At 43.4% G+C, this 19,473-nt stretch overlaps 1 protein-coding gene across 1 annotated transcript in view; it reads right to left on the reverse strand.

The window, feature by feature from the left end:
- Positions 1-3,514: 3,514 nt before the first annotated feature.
- Positions 3,515-19,473, reverse strand: part of RPP40 (ribonuclease P/MRP subunit p40) — a 58,765-nt gene continuing 42,806 nt past the window's right edge. Inside the window, exons 6-8 of the mRNA XM_077269810.1 lie at positions 11,403-11,595; positions 11,086-11,220; positions 3,515-3,885 (exon numbers count right to left, since the gene is read on the reverse strand). Of these exons, the coding sequence (XP_077125925.1) occupies positions 3,687-3,885; positions 11,086-11,220; positions 11,403-11,595 (527 nt within the window). The 3' untranslated portion in view covers positions 3,515-3,686. The remainder of the gene's footprint in view (positions 3,886-11,085; positions 11,221-11,402; positions 11,596-19,473) is intronic.

The raw sequence follows: 19,473 nt of genomic DNA on the forward strand, positions 1-19,473 counted from the left end.
ATGATGTGCCTAAACAGTGGAAACCCCCCACAAGTGACCCCATTTTTGAAACTAGACCCCTCAAGAAATGTATGTACATGTGTGGTGAGCACCTTGAACCCCCAGGTGCTTTACAGAAGTTTATAATGTTGAGCCGAGAAAATAAAAAATTACATTTTCCCCACAAATGCATTCTAGCTCCAAATTTTGCATTTTCTTAATGGTACATGGAGAAATTGCACCATGCAATTTGTTGCTCAATTTCTCCTGAGTACACGGATACCCCATATGTGGGGGAATACTACTTTTGAGGCACAGTACAAAGCTCAGAAGGTAAGAAGCGCCATATTGCAATTCAGATTTTCCTGGAAAGGTTTGAGAGTGCCATGTCACATTGGCAGAGCCCGAGATGCCAGAACAAAAGAAACCCCCTATATGTGAACTAATTTTACAAAGTACACTCCCCAACGAATTCATCTAGGGGTGCAGTGATCATATTGACACCACATGTACTTCACAGAATTTTATACCATTGAGCGATGAAGAAAAATAAATTACATTTTTAACCACTAAAATATTGTTTTAGCCCCAAGTTTTAATTTTTCTAAGGGCTAACAAGAATTTTTTTTTTAAACAAACTGAGGTCCATTTTTTTCCTGAGTGCACCAATTTCCTACATGTAAATCAGGAAATATTTTTCAGGCACAGTGCAAAGCTCAGAAGGCAAGGAGCGCCATACTATGGTGCTTATTTTACTGCTATGGTTTACGTGTGCCATGACCCACTGGGAAAGCCCATGAGGTGCCAGAACAGCAGAACCCCCTAAAGGTAACCCCATTTTACAAACCACACCTCACTGAATTAATTTAGGGGTGCAGTGATCATATTGACACCATGGGTGTCACAGAATTTTATACCATTGGGTAGTGGAAAAAAAATAACTACATTTTTACCACCAAAATGTTGTTTTAGTCCCAGATTTTACATCTTGTCACAAGAAGTGGGTAAAAATTGCACCATAATTTGTCCCACAATTTCTGCTCAATGTGGCTATACCACATGTGACTGTACAGTACTACTTAGCCATACGGTGAGACTTGGGAGGAATGGTGAGCTATTTGTCTCCTGGAGCACTGATTTTCCTAGAACAGTTTGCTGACTCCATATACTGAGCCCTAATTGCAAGAAGAGAAAAATCCCCCTCAAGTGACTATTTTGGAAATTATTCCCCTTTGAGAATTTATCTACAGATGTAGTAATGATTTTGACTCCATGGGTATTTTCGAGAAACAAGCAACAATGAATGTTGGCGAGTGAAAATTGCAAACTGCCGTTGTAGTGACCAGTATGTTGTAATGACAAGTATGTAAAGATCACCCCTTGCTTTTGGCAACATGCACCTGTAAGTTAGGTGGGCTCTCATCGCTTCAGAAATGCCAAACATGTGGACGTTATATATGGTTTACGTACACTGTGGGGCATTTGGATTTGGGAGTCAGAATTTGCTGAATTTCTTTTGCACTGCGAGGAGCCACTTCACTTCTCCAGAGCCTTTGTACTACCAGTAATGTGGAAGCCCCCTATATTTCCATTAACAGATGACAGACCTCAGTGGGGACTTTTTTTTGTGAATTGAGTTGAAGCTTTTATTGGGAACATTTTACGTAACAATTGGGATCACATCCGGTGCTCTTACTTTGGGGTTTCCATCTAAATCTTTCAGTGACGTGATTCAAATGAAACCCTCGAGGGATCCAATCACTATAATGAGGCAGCAGGGTTACTCTGGACACCCTCTGGCCTCTGTTCAGCGGTATCCTTTTCAGAAGTGCACAAAACTGTGGCCGACGGCACTTTAATGCAATCTTAAAAAGACGGACACCGCCGGTTCACAGGTCAGACGGTGTCCACAGTGCCTCCATCTGCCTAATTATAGGGAATCTTCCACCAAAGGTTCTGTCTGAATCATGTATTTCATAGATTTACACGGAAACCCCGGTGTAAGCGCTCAGTGCAGAGCGCAAGATAAATGTGTACCGAGCCTTACGGCGATCTTTGGGAGGCAGAATGAAAAAAAATCAGGTAAAGAATTGGTTTTATTTATTTTTTACGCCTTTCCTCGTGCAGTATACAGTGACCTCTATAATCCTCAAATGGAAGAGGTTTTTGGACCACCAGAAGTCTTCCTATACTTGGCCATCCAGCCAAACTGAGCAATCGTGGGAGAAGAACCTTGGTGAGAGAGGTAAAGAAGAACCCCAAGATCACTGTGGCTGAGCTCCAGAGATACAGTAGGGAGATGGGAGAAAGGTCCACAAAGTCAACTATCACTGCAGCCCTCCACTAGTCAGGCCTTTATGGCAGAGTGGCCCGACAGAAGCCTCTCCTCAGTGCAAGACATATGAAAGCCCGCATAGAATTTGCTAAAAAACACATGAAGGACTCCCAGACTATGAGAAATAAGATTTTCTGGTCTGATGAGACGAAGATAGAACTTTTTGGTGATAATTCTAAGCGGTGTGTGTGGAGAAAACCAGGCACTGCTCATCACCTGCCCAATACAATCCCAACAGTGAAACATGGTGGTGGCAGCATCATGCTATGGGGGTGTTTTTCAGCAGCAGGGACAGGACGACTGGTTGTCACTGAAGGAAACATAAATGTGGCCAAGTACAGAAATATCCTGGATGAAAACCTCTTCAGGAGTGCTCTGGACCTCAGACTTGGCCGAAGGTTCACCTTCCAACAAGACAATGACCCTAAGCACACAGTAAAATAACAAAGGAGTGGCTTCAGAACAACTCTGTGACCATTCTTAACTGGTCCAGCCAGAGCCCTGACCTAAATCCAATTGAGCATCTCTGGAGAGACCTGAAAATAGCTGTCCACCAACGTTCACCATCCAACCTGACGGAACTGGAGAGGATATGCAAGGAAGAATGGCAGAGGATCCTCAAATCCAGGTGTGAAAAACTTGTTGCATCATTCCAAAGACGACTCATGGCTGAACTAGCTCAAAAGGGTGCTTCTACTCAATACTGAGCAAAGGGTCTAAATACTTAGGACCATGTGATATTTCAGTTTTTCTTTTTTAATAAATTTGCAAAAATTACTACATTTTTTTTCAGTCAAGATGGAGTGCAGAATGTACATTAATGAGAAAAAAAAATGAACTTTTTTGAATTTACCAAATGGCTGCAATGAAACAGAGTGAAAAATTTAAAGGGGTCTGAATACTTTCCATACCCACTGTACATCACATCATTGTCTCCTAGATCACCTACCTCCATTCATTGGATATCAGCATCCTATAGCCCCCCTCCCCACATTAAAGGAGCAGATTTTCCTTTAACCATAAGTAAACCCAGATCTCCACATCAGTTTTACTTTGGACAGTCTTATGTGTATATTATGACCGATTCCTATACACACAGTATGTTTTATAGTTAGCGCAGTTTTCCAGTCCTTGCTCTGTAGATCTCCAAATTTAACAAGTTTGGACATTCTCACAGAAAAGAAAATTAAAGCTACAATAGAAACCGAAGCAAAAGTTTTCTTTTATTTGGGATTAAACACAATTTGTGCTTGGACAGCTTTGAAAAAGGTTGTATTATATTTGCCACATAGTAAATAATCCACAGAAAATATAAAAATATATATATTTTGTTAAATGTAAATCTCCTATCTTGTAATAATTACCATCTTTATTATGGAGGACAGCTATCATGTGTTCCAACAGCCATTTGCAACCAATAGTCCTCATTATTAAATATGACAAAACTGTACAAGTTTTCACCACCTTTAAAGAAACCATGTTCACTTTCTTTCCAGGATACAGGACTGTCTGCGAAACCATGTACCACAAGGGATACCCACTGACTCAACTTTGGTTCACTGAAATATTCACTGCAATAAGAACAGAAAAAGGAGGTGAGAATACAGTGTGGCCTTTAACAAATGTAACGCCATCTCTAGTAGACAGAAGTATGCATGTGTTAGCCTCTTTCCAGGTGCCACAAACAAGGATCATTCCATGCCTATGTGTCAGAGAAGTCAGAGAAGACTGATCAGTAGGGTTGAGCGAAACGGGTCGGCCATTTTCAGAAGTCGCCGACTTTTGGCAAAGTCGGGTTTCATGAAACCCGACCCCTGTGTGGGGTCGGCCATGACGTCGGCGATCTTCTGAATCTGGTATCGGAATTCCGATACCGAGTTCCGATATGTTTGCAATATCAGAAATCGGTATCGGAATCCACATTTAAGTGTAAAATAAAGAATTAAAATAAAAAATATTGATATACTCACCTCTCCAGAGGCCCCTGGACATCGCCGCTGGTAACCGGCAGCCTTCTTTCCTTAAAATGAGCGCGTTTACGGCCTTCCATGACGTCACGGCTTCTGATTGGTCGCGTGCCGCTCATGTGACCGCCACGCAACCAATCACAAGCCGTGACGTAATTCTCAGGTCCTAAATTCCTCATTCTAGGAATTTAGGACCTGAGAATTACGTCACGGCTTGTGATTGGTCGCGTGAGCGGTCACATGGGCGGCCGCGACCAATCACAAGCCGTGACGTCACCTAAGGCCCTTCACGCGCTCATTCTTAAGAAGGAAGGCTGCCGGAAAGAAGCAGGGCGCGTCCGAGGGTGAGTATATACCTAATAGGAATATACTCACCCTCGGCTTCTTTCCGGCAGCCTTCCTTCCTAAGAATGAGCGTGTTCAGGGCCTTAGATGATGTCACGGCTTGTGATTGGTCGCGGCCGCCCATGTGACCGCCATGCGACCAATCACAAGCCGTGACGTAATTCTCAGGTCCTAAATTCCTAGAATTAGGAATTTAGGACCTGAGAATTACGTCACGACTTGTGATTGGTCGCGTGGCGGTCACATGAGCGGCACGCGACCAATCAGAAGCCGTGACATCATGGAAGGCCCTGAGCGCACTCATTTTAAGCAAAGAAGGCTGCCGGTTACCAGCGGTGATGTCCAGGGGCCTCCGGATGGGTGAGTATATCAATATTTTTTATTTTAATTCTTTATTTTACACATTAATATGGATCCCAGGGCATGAAGGAGAGTTTCCTCTCCTTCAGACCCTGGGAACCATAGTATCCCATTGCACTGCATTGGGTTTCGTGTTTCGGCCGACCCCGACTTTTTTATAGGATCGGCCGATTTCGCTCGACCCGACTTTTGAGAAAGTCGGGTTTAGTGAAACCCGACCCGATCCTATAAAAATAAAAGTCGCTCAACCTTACTGATCAGAGATGCAGCCAAGAGGCCCATGATCACTCTGGATGAACTGCAGAGATCTACAGCTGAGGTGGGACAGTCTGTCCATAGGACAACAATCAGTCGTACACTGCACAAATCTGGCCTTTATGGAAGAGTGGAAAGAAGAAAAATTTCTGGTTCACGAATAAACGTATCCAGGTGTTAGAATGGCAAAGTCAAAGTCCAGACCTCAATCCAATCGAAAATCTGTGGAAAGAGCTGAAAACTGCAGTTCACAAACGATCTCTATCAAACCTCACTGAGCTCGAGCTGTTTGCCAAGGAAGAATGGGCAAGAATTTCAGTCTCTCGATGTACAAAACTGATAGAGACATACCCCAAGCGACTTGCAGCTGTAATTGCAGCAAAAGGTGGCGCAACAAAGTATTAAGTTAAAGGGGCCGAATAATATTGCACACCCCAATTTTCGGTTTTTGAATTTCCACAAAAATTTAAAATAACCAATACATTTCGTTCAACTTCACAATTGTGTTCCACTTGTTGTTGGTTCTTCACCAAAAATTTACATTTGGCATCTTTATGTTTGAAGCATGATATGTGGGAAAAGGTTGAAAAGTTCCAGGGGCCGAATACTTTCGAAAGGCACTGTACATGCCCCTTTAAGTCCAAGATAGGCGGGTCCTAGAAAGGGTGGTCCCAAGTCCAAAGTATTTTTTATCCTAAATCCCCAAATAATGCCATAGTCTAAACTATTTTTAATATAGTTGAATTAAAATTTCCCTAACTATGCTATCTAACTGCTTTTCTACTTTTTTTTCACTTCCTTTTGGATTATGCTTCACTTGAGAATCCTAGTGCATCCTGGGACTCTTAAATGAAGCATCATCATCATCATCATCATCATCATCATGGGGCAGAAGCCCCTGCCCCATCCCTGAAGCAAAGAGTCATCATTGACACTCATTTCAAGAATGAGGCTAGTCCTTGCATGAGGTGCACAATGACAGCACACTCTGTTGCCAGTTCAGATCAGGAGTAATAAGCCGGCAACAGAGCATGTTGACAGATACCCAGCGTGCAGAGACTAGCGCAGTCTCCGGAAGTGAAGATACCGGTCTCATTGGGTATTCTGACAACACTCTGTTGCTGGCTCGTTACTGCTGATCTGAGCCAGCAACAGAGAGTGCTCTGTCATTGCGCACAATGCACATCGTGCTGGGACTAGCCCAGCTCCTGAGACTAGCGTCATTGATGCTACATTTCAGGGAGGGTGCAGAGACTAGGACAGTAACTGCAGCCTTTGCTTCCTGATAATGCTTCATTTGAGAATCCCAGTGCATGCTGTGATCAGGCTCGGACTGGCCCACCAGAGAACCGGAGGATTCTCCGGTGGGCCCAGGCACTGACACCTGCTGGCATACTGGCCAGCAGCTGCCTAGGGCCCCCGCTGCTCCAGGGGCCCCTTGCCAGTGGCTATAGGGCCCCTGAGTCAAGGGGGCCCGTCCTGTGCCAGTAGCCGCAGCTGGAGACAGGATCCTGTCCCCGCTGCTACAGCCAAATGAATATTCACGCTTCCCCAAGCCCCTATGGGCGTGGAGAGGTGTGAATACCATTTCTCTTTAATAGCGGGCAGCGTTAGCCGCAGGGTGCAGCTAACACTGCCCGCATGTAAAGCTGCACCACACACACACACAAAGTACCGCACACCCACACACATACAGCACCGCACCACACACATACACACGCAGGCACACAGACTCACAGAGCAGCTCACCTCCCGGCGTCCTGCTTCCTGTCTGAGACAGCCCAGCTGGATGACGTCATCATCCAGCGTGCTGCTGTCTCAGTCAGAAAGCTTCCAGGAATCCAGCGAGGAAGAAGCTGCTGGAATGAGCTGCTGCTGCGGGGAGGTGAGCTGTGCTGCGTGCCTGCGAGTGTGAGTGTGTGAGTGTGAGTGTGAGTGTGAGTGTGAGTGTGAGTGTGAGTGTGTGTGTGTGTGTGTGTGTGTGTGTGTGTGTGTGAGTGAGTGAGAGAGAGTGTGTGTGCGTGTGTGTGTGTGTGTGATGAGCTGCTGCGGTGAGCAGTGTGTGTGGTGAACGACAATGATATTGGTGGGGGGAGACAATGATGGAGGTGATGGGCAATGATGGTGGGAGGGAAGACAATGATGGAGGTGATGGGCAGTGATGGTGGTCGTGGGGAGGCAATGATGGAGGTGAGGGGAGGCAATGATGGAAGTGATGGGCAATAATGGTGGGGGAGACAATGATGGAGGTGATGGGCAATCATGATGAGGGAGGGAATGATGGAGGTGATGGGCAATGAGGGTGAGGAGAGGCAATGATGGTGGGGGAGGCAATGATGGAGGTGATGGGCAATTGTGGTGGTGGGAGGCAGTGAAGGAGGTGATGAAATGGGCAATGATGGTGGAGGGAGGCAATGATGGAGGTGATGGGCAATGATGGTGGTAGGGGAGGCAATGATTGAGGTGATGGGCAATGATGGTGGTGGGGGGAGGCAATGATGGAGGTGTTGAATTGGAAAATGAAGGTGGGGAAGGAGGCAATGATGCAGGTGGTGGAATGGGCAGTTATGGAGGTGGTGGGGGAGAATGATGGGGTGGTGGGGGAGAAGGCAATGATGGAGGTGGTGATGAGGACAATGATGGGGGTGGAGAGGGGCTGCATTATACTTTATGAGGGGGCTACATTATATTCTGTGGGGGGACTGCATTATTCTCAGGAGACTGCATTATATTATGGGGGGCTACATCATAATATGTGAGGGGGCTACAGTATACTCTATGGGGGGGATGCATTATATTCTGTGGTGGGGCTGCATTCTCTCAGTTGACTACATTATATTCTGTGGTGGCTGCATTATACTATATGAGGGGGCTGCATTATACCCTATGAGGGTGCTACATTATATTCTATGGTGGAGACTGCGTTATACCTGAGGGGGTTGCATTATATTTTGTGGAGTGCTGCATTATATTCTATGAGAGAGGACTGCGTTATATTTTATGAGGGGGCTAAATTATCTTCTATGAGGGGGGCTACCCCAACCCTTGCTACATAATTAAGACGTGAACTACCTTATATTATACCCTGATATTAGCGCTTTTTACCTCACAATTGGTGGTCTTGTATCTATTTCTTTGTAGCTACATAGTGGGCCCCAAGAATGATTTTCTCTGGTGGGCCCAAGGTGCTCCAGTCCAACGCTGGCTGTGATACTTAAATCCCTCTTCTGCTCAGTAAACTACAGATACTGTCAGATTGGCACTGTTATACTGATTAAAATTATACCTTGGTTGATGATACCTTGTTGTTTCATCTGTATTGGTAGTTTTTAGTTAATGAGATTCTCGTGCTCCGGGGCGGTCTGTGGGCTGGTCTTTATGTGGTGCTCTGCTTACATATGCATCTGTATGGGCTTATAACAGGTCATTGATCCTTCAGTGACCTGCCTCCTATTTTACATACTGCATATAATAGTATTGATATTACTATTCATAATATTCTTGATATGTAATATTGTTGATAATACCTCTAATATTGTGGCTATTGTGAGACTTGGGAAATAAAAACAAAAACTTCACACCCAGAAAACTGGCACCTGCGCAGTAGCATCTGTTACTGATAGATACTACTGTGCAAGCGCCCCCGGCAGAGCCATTTTGTTGAAGATGCAGCAAAATGGTGGTTAAATTTGTTTTTCCTAAAGCAAAATGGTGCAAGCCTCGGCACGTGCAGTAGCATCTATCGCTTGTAAAAAATGTTTTCAAAATGGCGTCGCTTGCACAGTAGCATCTACAGTTAGGTCCATATATATTTGGACAGAGACAACATTTTTCTAATTTTGGTTAAAGACTTTACCACAATGAATTTTGAACAAAACAATTCAGATGCAGTTGAAGTTCAGACTTTCAGCTTTCATGTGATGGTATCCACATTAAAATTGGATGAAGGGTTTAGGAGTTTCAGCTCCTTAACATGTGCCACCCTGTTTTTAAAGGGACCAAAAGTAATTGGACAATTGACTCCAAGGCTCTTTCATGGACAGGTGTGGGCAATCCCTTTGTTATGTCATTCTCAATTAAGCAGATAAAAGGCCAGGAGTTGATTTGAAGTGTGGTGCTTGCATTTGGAAGATTTTGCTGTGAAGTAAACATGCGGTCAAAGGAGCTCTCCATGCAGGTGAAACAAGCCATCCTTAAGCTGCGAAAACAGAAAAAAAAACATCCGAGAAATTGCTACAATATTAGGAGTGGCAAAATCTACAGTTTGGTACATCCTGAGAAAGAAAGAAAGCACTGGTGAACTCATCAATGCAAAAAGACCTGGGAGCACAAGGAAGACAACATTAGTGGATGATCGCAGAATAATCTCCATGATGAAGAGAAACCCCTTCACAACAGCCAACCAAGTGAACAGCACTCTCCAGGAGGTCGGCGTATCAATATCCAAATCTACCATAAAGAGAAGACTGCATGAGAGTAAATACAGAGGGTTCACTGCACGGTGCAAGCCACTCATAAGTGTCAAGAATAAAAAGGCTAGACTGGACTTTGCTAAAAAACATCTAAAAAAGCCAGCACAGTTCTGGAAGAACATTCTTTGGACAGATGTAACCAAGATCAACCTCTACCAGAATGATGGAAAGAGAAAAGTATGGCGAAGGCATGGTACAGCTCATGATCCAAAGCATACCACATCATCTGTAAAACACGGCGGAGGCAGTGTGATGGCTTGGGCATGCATGGCTGCCAGTAGCACTGGGTCACTAGTGTTTATTGATGATGTGACACAGGACAGAAGCAGCCAAATTAATTCTGAGGTATTCAGAGACATACTGTGTGCTCAGATCCAGCCAAATGCAGCCAAACTGATTGGTCATCGTTTCATACTACAGATGGACAATGACCCAAAACAAAAAGCCAAAGCAACCCAGGAATTTATTAAAGCAATGAAGTGGAATATTCTCGAATGGCCAAGTCAGTCACCTGATCTCAACCCAATTGAGCAGCATTTCACTTGTTAAAGTCTAAACTTCAGACAGAAAGGCCCACAAACAAACAGCAACTGAAAACCACCGCAGTGAAGGCCTGGCAGAGAATCAAAAAGGAGGAAACACAGCGTCTGGTGATGTTCATGAGTTCAAGACTTCAGGCAGTCATTGCCAACAAAGGGTTTTCAACCAAGTACTGAAAATGAACATTATATTTAAAATTATTGAATCTGTCCAATTACTTTTGGTCCCTTTAAAAACAGGGTGGCACATGTTAAGGAGCTGAAACTCCTAAACCCTTCATCCAAATTTAATGTGGATTCCCTCAAATGAAAGCTGAAAGTCTGAACTTCAACTGCATCTGAATTGTTTTGTTTAAAATTCATCGTGGTAATGTCTATAACCAAAATTAGAAAAATGTTGTCTCTGTCCAAATATATATGGACCTAACTGTATCAGTAAGAGAACACAATTTAATATTAAGGCTATGTGCACACATTGAATAAAATTTCGACATCATTTCTGTATTTCTTGGCCGAAAAAAAGGATCTGCGAAAACACACATTTTTGGTGCTTTTTTACCCTGCGTTTTTGGTTGATTTGAGTAAAGTCAATGTTGAAAAACGCAGGTCAAAAAAGCACAAAATTGACATGCTGCAGATTGAGTATTTTTGACTGCAGAAAACAATGTGTGCATGACACTTCAGATTTCTCATTCACTCTGGTGGCATCAAGATTGCTTCAGGTTTATCTAGAAAATCTGCAAGGAACAAACGCAACGTGTGCACACAGCCTAAGGGCTAGCTTTAAAAAGGTTAAGAAAAAAAGCCACTCTAAATATTTTTTTGGAACGTACCGTAGCTGATTCACCAACTGCTGAATTTTCACTGGTGTTATAAATCCAGTAATTGTACATAAATGTGCTTGTCCAACTGAAGTGTTCGGCTCCGGACAGCAAAAACTTGATATGAAGCTGGAAGATTCATTGTTGCTGAAAAAAAACATTAGAATAGTGAGGATACATTTGGAAACATTTCAAAATATTAAATACTGATAGTGTGATAAAGAAGGTAAACTGAAGTTTAAGGCTGCATTCGCTAACATACAATATGTTTACATATTCTCTGAGCCAACATGATAATCTAGATCGAAAACTACAAATAATTCACCTACCAGTCAATATTATTGCTGATGGCACCAAGCCAATCGAAAAACTCATGTGCACAACATGACTTTCCTTCTTCACCATGCAGATCTTCACTCTTCAGCACTGGAAAGGTCTGATCTCTGGAAACACTAGAACTTATCTTATATGGACACTCCTTAACAACATAATTTGAAAAATAAGATATTGTAGGAGGTTCTTCTAGGAAATGAAAGAAAAGAAAATACAGTATAATCATATCACCCTCTCACAGGTTGTCATTTGGTCTATGGTAACATAGAGCTCAATCATTATCTCAAAATTGAATTGCTTAAGTCAAAGACATTACACAAGTTATTTTCTTGACTGATCAGCTTGTTTTTGCAAAGGAAACATAGGCATCTTGCTTTTTTACATGATTCATGAAATATATGACAGATCTGTTTTATCACCCACACACTTATAATGGACAAGTCAAGTTTTTGATAATTTCTTTATTTTTATTAAGCCCTTTAACCGAGAAGGTGGTTTGCATGTTAATGACCGGGACATTTTTTGCAATTCTGACCACTGTCCCTTTATGAGGTTATAACTCTGGAACGCTTCAACGGATCCCAGTGATTCTGAGAATATTTTTTCGTGACATATTGCACTTCATGATAGTGGTAAAATTTATTTGGTGTGACATGCGTTTATTTGTGAAAAAAATGGAAATTTGGCAAAAATGTGGAAAATTTCGCAATTTTTAAACTTTGAATTTTCATGCCCTTAAATCAAAGAGATATGTCACACAAAATAGTTAATGAATAACATTTACCACATGTCTACTTTACATCAGCACAATTTTGGAACCAACATTTTTTTTGTTAGGAAGTTATAAGGGTTAAAATTTGACAAGCGATTTTTCATTTTTCCAACAAAATTTACAAAACCATTTTTTTAGGGACCACCTCACATATAAAGTCACTTTGAGGGGTCTATATGAAAGAAGATACTCAAAAGTGACACCATTCTAAAAATTGCACCACAGTAAGTTACCCTATTGTGAAAAGTACTTAATACAGACGTTTATGACCTTGTGGTCTGTACTCAAAGTCCATGGAATAATCAGAACTGCAGGTTGAGGGTATGTGCACACGTTGCGGATTCTCTGCGGATCCGCAGCGTTTTTTGAGGTGCAGAAACGCTGCAGATCCACAATTGATTTACAGTACAATGTAAATCAATGAGAAAAAAAAAAATGCTGTGCACACTTTGCGGAAGCTGCGGAAACGCTGCAGTTTAAAAGAAGTAGCATGTCACTTCTTTTTTGTGAATCTGCAGCGTTTTTGTACCCACTCCATTATAGAAAACCGCAGGGGTAAAAAAAGCAGCAAATCCGCAAGAAAACCGCAGCAAAAACGCACAAAAAAACACTGCGGAACCGCACAAAAAACCGCAGGTGCGTTTTCTGCCAGGAGATACAGAATCCGCACCAGAAATTCCTAAGCCTAATCCGCAACGTGTGCACATAGCCTAAGAAACGAGTCAGCTCATCATGGTTTTTTTCCTCCATACTGATCATGTTATTGCTCTTAATTTGTTGGTGCAGAATTTCACACTCTATTTTTGTCAGGAACATTTTGCTGGCGTTTGTGGACACATTTTGGAATTGTATTAAGAGAAGTCGCTGTGCCATGGCTGTGCTGATGGACTTTCTTTTTGCTGTAAGGTGGGAACAGGCCATGATGGGGAATGTATACATTAGTAACAATAAACTATGTGCATTTAACTCCTTAATTAACGGCGCTGTGGAAAAAGTGAATAGCGCCCCCCAGAGTCGGATTTTCTCTGGGGTCTCGGTTGCCGGGTGTAGCCGAGACCCCAGAGAACATGATTCGGGGGGGGGGGGTTTACCGACCCCCGAGTTGCGATCGCCGATAATTAACCGTTTACCGGCGGTCGCAACAAAAAAAAAAAAAAAAAAACGCGATTTGCCATTTAATTTCTCTGTCCTCCGATGTGATCGCACATCAGAGGACAGAGAAATAGGGTCCCAGATCGCCCCCCCCGATACTTACCTATCTCCCCCGGTGCTCCTCGTGGCTCCCGATCGGCGCCGCCATCTTTTTCCGGCACCCGGAAGATCTTTGGGGTCTCGGCTGCCAGGGGTAGCCGAGACCCCAAAGAACATGATCGGGGTCGGTTTTTACCGACCCCTGTTTCGCGATCGCTGGTAATTAACTGTTTACCTGCAACCGCAAAAAAAAAAAAAAAAAAAAAAGCGAAGTCATTCTCTGTCCTCTGATGTGATCGCACATCAGAGGACAGAGAAATAGGGGGATCGGGGACCCTGTTATACTTACCGGTGTCCCTGGGTCCTCCTGCTTCTTCTGCAGGCCGCCGGCTTCTTGCTCCAGTAAGAAAATGGCGGGCGCATGTGCAGTGCGCCCGCCATGATCTGCCGGCTGGCAGAGGAAAATTCTTCCTCATGTTTTATTTTGGTCACTGTGAGATCCTATCACAGCGATCAAAATAAAAAAATAGAAATACATACTTTTTTTTATTTTATTATTTTTTCCTTACTAAGGGGGTGATAAAGGGGGGAGGGGGTTATTTACTATTATCCAATTAGGGTTAGGCTACTTTCACATTAGCTTTTTTTGCATACGTCGCAATGCGTCTTTTGGCGAAAAAACGCATCCTGCAAAGTCGTCTGCAGGATGCGTTTTTTCCCCATAGACTAACATTAGCGACGCATTGCGACGTATTGACACACGTCGCAACCGTCGTGCGACGGTTGCATCGTGTTGTGGCGGACCGCCGGCAGCAAAAAACGTTACATGTAACGTTTTTTTGTGCCGACGGTCCGCCATTTCTGACCGCGCATGCGCGGCCGGAACTCCGCCCCCACCTCCCCGCACCTCACAATGGGGCAGCGGATGCGTGGAAAAACAGCATCCGCTGCCCCCGTTGTGCGGCGCTTGCACAGTATGCATCGGTACATCGGGCTGACGCAGCACGACGGCCCCGTACCGACGCTAGTGTGAAAGTAGCCTTAGGGGTAGGGGTAGGGTTAGGGTATGTGCACAAGTAGAATGGCTCTCTGCGGATTTTTCTGCAGCGGATTTGATAAATCCGCAGGGTCAAAACGCTGCGTTTTTCCTGCGGATTTATCGCGGATGTACCGCGGTTTTTGTGCGGATTCCCATGCGGTTTTAAACCTCCGGTTTTTTATTATGGAGCAGGTGTAAAACCGCTGCGGAATCCGCAGAAAGAAGTGACATGCTGCGGAATGTACACCGCTGCGTTTCCGGGTGGTTTTTTCTGCAGCATGGGCACAGCGTTTTATGTTTCCCATAGGTTTACATTGTACTGTAAACTCATGGGAAACTGCTGCGGACCCGCAGCTGCGGAACCGCTGCGGATCCGCATCAAAATTCGCAACGTGTGCACATAGCCTTAGGGTTAGGGCTAGGGTTAGGCCTTGGGTTAGGGCTAGAGCTAGGGTTAGGGCTAGGGTTAGGGTTGGGGCTAAAGTTAGGGTTAGGGTTGGGGCTAGGTTTAGGGCTAAAGTTAGGGTTTGGGCTAAAGTTAGGGTTAGGGCTAGGGTTGGGGCTAAAGTTAGGGTTAAAGTTGGGATTAGGGTTGGCATTAGGGTTACATTTGGGATTAGGGTTAGGTTTGGGATTAGGGTTAAGGTTAGGGTTGGGGTTAGGGGTGTATTGGGATTAGGGTTAGGTGTTGAGGTTAGGGTTGAGATTAGGATTAGGGGTGTGTTGGGTTTAGGGTTTTGATTAGGGTTATGGTTAGCTTTGGGATTAGGGTTAGGGGTGTTTTGGGGGTAAGGGTTGTGATTAGGATTATGGATCGGGTTGGGATTACGTTTAGGGGTGTGTTGGGGTTAGGGATGGAGTAAGAATTGGGGGGTTTCCACTGTTTAGGTACATCAGGGGGTCTCCAAACGCCACAGCCAATTTTGCGCTCAAAAAGTCAAATGGTGCTCCCTCCCTTCTGAGCTCTGCCGTGTGCCCAAACAGTGGTTTACCCCCACATATGGGGCATCAGCATACTCGGGATAAATTGGACAACAACTTTTGGGGTCCAATTTCTCCTGTTACCCTTGTGAAAATAAAAACTTGGGGGCTAAAAAATCTTTTTTGTGGAAAAAAAATGTTTTATTTTCATGACTCTCCATTATAAACTTCAGTGAAGCACTTGGGCATTCAAAGTTCTCACCACACATCTAGATTAAGTTGCTTGGGGGGTCTAGTTTCCAAAATGGGGTCACTTGTGGGGGGTTTCTACTATTTAGGTTCATCAGGGGCTCTGCAAACGCAACATAACGCCCGCAGACGATCCTATCAAAGTCTGCATTCCAAAACGGCACTCCTTCCCTTCCGAGCTCAGCCATGTGCTTAAACAGTGGTCCCCCCACACATGGGGTATCCGTGTACTCAGTACAAATTGGGACAACTTTTGGGGTCCAATTTCTCTTGTTACCCTTGTGAAAATAAAAACTTGGGGGCTAAAAAAATCTTTTTTGTGGAAAAAAAAATATTTTTTATTTTCACGACTCTGTATTATAACTTCTGTGAAGCACTTGGGCATTAGAAGTTCTCACAACACATCTAGATAAGTTCCTTGGGGGGTCTAGTTTCCAAAATGGGGTCACTTGTGGGGGGTTTCTACTGTTTAGGTACATCGGGGGCTCTGCAAACGCAACATAATGCCCGCAGACCATTCTATCAAAGTCTGCATTCCAAAACGGTGCTCCTTCCCTTCCGAGCTCTGCCATGCACCCAAACAGTGGTTTACCCCGACATATGGGGTATCAGCCTACTCAGCATAAATTGCACAATAAATTTTGGAGTCCAATTTCTCCTGTTACCCTTGTGAAAGTAAAAATTTGGGGTTGAAAAGATCATTTTTGTGGAAAAAATTATCTTTTTTATTTTCATGGCTCTACATTATAAACTTCTGTGAAGCAGTTGGGGGTTCATAATGCTCACCACGTATCTAGATAAGCTCTTTGGGGGGTCTAGTTTCCAAAATGGGGTCACTTGTGGGGGGTTTCAACTGTTTAGGTACATCAGGAGCTCTGCAAATGCAACATGACGCCCGCAGACTATCCCATCAAAGTCTGCATTCCAAGCGGCGCTCCTTTCCTTCCGAGCCCTGATGGGTGCCCAAACAGTGCCCCCCCACATATAGGGTATCAGCGTACTCAGGACAAACTGGTCAACATATTTTGGGGTCCAATGTCTCCTGTTACCCTTGAGAAAATAAAAAATTGCAGGCTAAAAAATCATTTTTGAGGAAAAAAAAAGGATTTTTTATTTTCACGTCTCTATGTTATAAATTTCTGTGAAGCACTTGGTGGTTTAAAGTGCTCTCCACACATCTAGATAAGTTCCTTAGGGGTCTAGTTTCCAAAATGGGGTCACTTGTGGGGGGTTTCTACTGTTTAGGCACATCAGGGGCTCTCCAAACGTGACACGGTGTCCGATCTCAATTCCAGCCAATTCTACATTGAAAAAGTAAAATGGCATTCCTTCTCTTCCAAGCTCTGCGGTGCGCGCAATCAGTGGTTTACCCCCACATATGGGGTATCGACGTACTCCGGAGAAATTGCAAAACAACTTTTGTGGTCTAATTTCTCCTGTTACCTTTGTGACAATAAGAATTTGTGGGCGAAAAGATCATTTTTGTGTAAACAAATGCGATTTTTTTATTTTCAAGGCTCTACTTTATAAACTTCTGTGAAGCACTTGGGGGCTCAAAGTGCTCACCACACATCTAGTTAAGTTCCTTAAGGGGTCTAGTTTCCAAAATAGTGTCACTTGTGGAGAGTTTCCACTGTTTAGGCACATCAGGGGCTCTCTAAACATGACATGGGATCCGATCTCAATTCCAGCCAATTCTGCATTGAAAAAGTCAAACGGCACTCCTTCTCTTCCAAGCTCTGCGGTGCGCCCAAACAGTGGTTTACCCCCACATATGGGGTATCGGCGTATTCAGGAGAAATTGCACAACAAAATTTATCGTTAAATTTCTGTTTTTACACTTGTGAAAATAAAAAAAATGGTTCTGAATTAAAATGTTTGCAAAAAAAGTTAAATGTTCATTTTTTCCTTACACATTGTTTCAGTTCCTGTGAAGCACGTAAAGGGTAAATCAACTTCTTGAATGTGGTTTTGAGTACCTTGAGGGGTGCAGTTTTTAGAATGGTGTCACACTTGGTTATTTTCTATCATATAGACCCCTCAAAATGACTTCAAATGTGATGTGGTCCCTAAAAAAAAAGTGTTGTAAAAATGAGAAATTGCTGGTCAACTTTTAACCCTTATAACTCCCTAACAAGAAAAAAATTTTGTTTCCAAAATTGTGCCGATGTAAAGTAGACATGTGGGAAATGTTATTTATTAACCATTTTGTGTGACATATCTCTCTGATTTAAGGGCATAAAAATACAAAGTTTGAAAATTGCAAAATTGTAAAAATTAAGTAATATCGAAGAAATGTTACCACTAACATGAAGTACAATATGTCACGAAAAAACAGTCTCAGAATCAGCAGGATCCGTTAAAGCGTTCCAGAGTTATAACCTCATAAAGTGACAGTGGTCAGAATTGTAAAAATTGGCTCTGTTATTAAGTACCAAATTGGCTCTGTCACTAAGGGGTTAAAAACTGCACCCCTCAAGGTGCTCAAAACCAAATTCAAGAAGTATATTAACCCTTCAAGTGCTTCACAGGAATTTTTTGGAATGTGAAAACAAAAAGAACATTTAACTTTTTTCACAAACAATTTACTTCAAATCCATTTTTTTTAATTTGAAAACGGGTAAAAGAAAAAAAATGGACCACCTCAAAAGTTGTTGCAATTTTTCCTGAGCATGCCGATACCCCATATGAGGGAGAAAACCGCTCTTTGGGCACATGGCAGAGCTCAGAAGGGAAGGAGTGCCATTTGACTTTTGAATGCAAAATTTTCTTGCATATTTGTCAGACGCCATGTTGCGTTTGGAGAGCCTCTGATGTGCCTAAACAGAGAAAATCCCCGAGATCTCGGGACGAGATCTGAATCTGAGCATGCGCCGCCCCCAGCGGCCATTTTTCCGGAGGCCACCGCATCGCAGCAATGGAGCTGCCGGTGCCTCCGGGCTTTGAAAAGATGCCGGAGGAGCCCCGACTCTGCACTAAGATCCGCCGCCGCCCCACAGCACAGAGGCCCGACGCTGCACGAAGAGGAGCCGCCGCCCCACAGCACCCACGCGGCACAAAGAGCAGCCGCCGCCGCTCCCCAGCACCCCACGCTGACGCTGCAGCTACAATGAGGTAATGGGGCATACTCCACTCACACTTTCCTGTGAGACGCCCCCTCTTCGTCATCGGGACCACTCCCCCCCACCCACCCACCATATACACCCGGCGTACAAGACGATACCCGGCGTATAAGATGACCCCCGACTTTTAAGAAGATTTTCAGGGGTTAAAAAGTCGTCTTATACGCCGGAAAATACGGTATATATTATTCCCATAAATACATTTCTTTATCTAAATAAAAAAAATAATAAAAGTACACATATTTAGTATCGCCGCGTCTGTAACGACCCAACCTATAAAACTGTCCCACTAGTTAACCCCTTCAGTGAACACCGTAAGAAAAAAAAAAAAAAAAAAACGAGGCAAAAAACGCTTTATCATCATACCGCCGAACAAAAAGTGGAATAACACGCGATCAAAAAGACGGATATAAATAACCATGGTACCGTTGAAAACGACATCTTGTCCCGCAAAAAACGAGCTGCCATACAGCATCATAAGCAAAAATATAAAAAAGTTATAGTCCTCAGAATAAAGCGATGCCAAAATAATGATTTTTTCTATAAAATAGCTTTTATCGTATAAAAGCGACAAAACATAAAAAAATGATATAAATGAGATATCGCTGTAATCGTACTGACCAGAAGACTAAAACTGCTTTATCAATTTTACCAAACGTGGAATGGTATAAACGCCTCCCCCAAAAGAAATTCATGAATAGCTGGTTTTTGGCCATTCTGCCTCACAAAAATCGGAATAAAAAACGATCAAAAATTGTCACGTGTCCGAAAAT

The sequence above is a fragment of the Ranitomeya variabilis genome, chromosome 6 (assembly GCF_051348905.1).
Source record: "Ranitomeya variabilis isolate aRanVar5 chromosome 6, aRanVar5.hap1, whole genome shotgun sequence".
NCBI lineage: Eukaryota > Metazoa > Chordata > Amphibia > Anura > Dendrobatidae > Ranitomeya > Ranitomeya variabilis.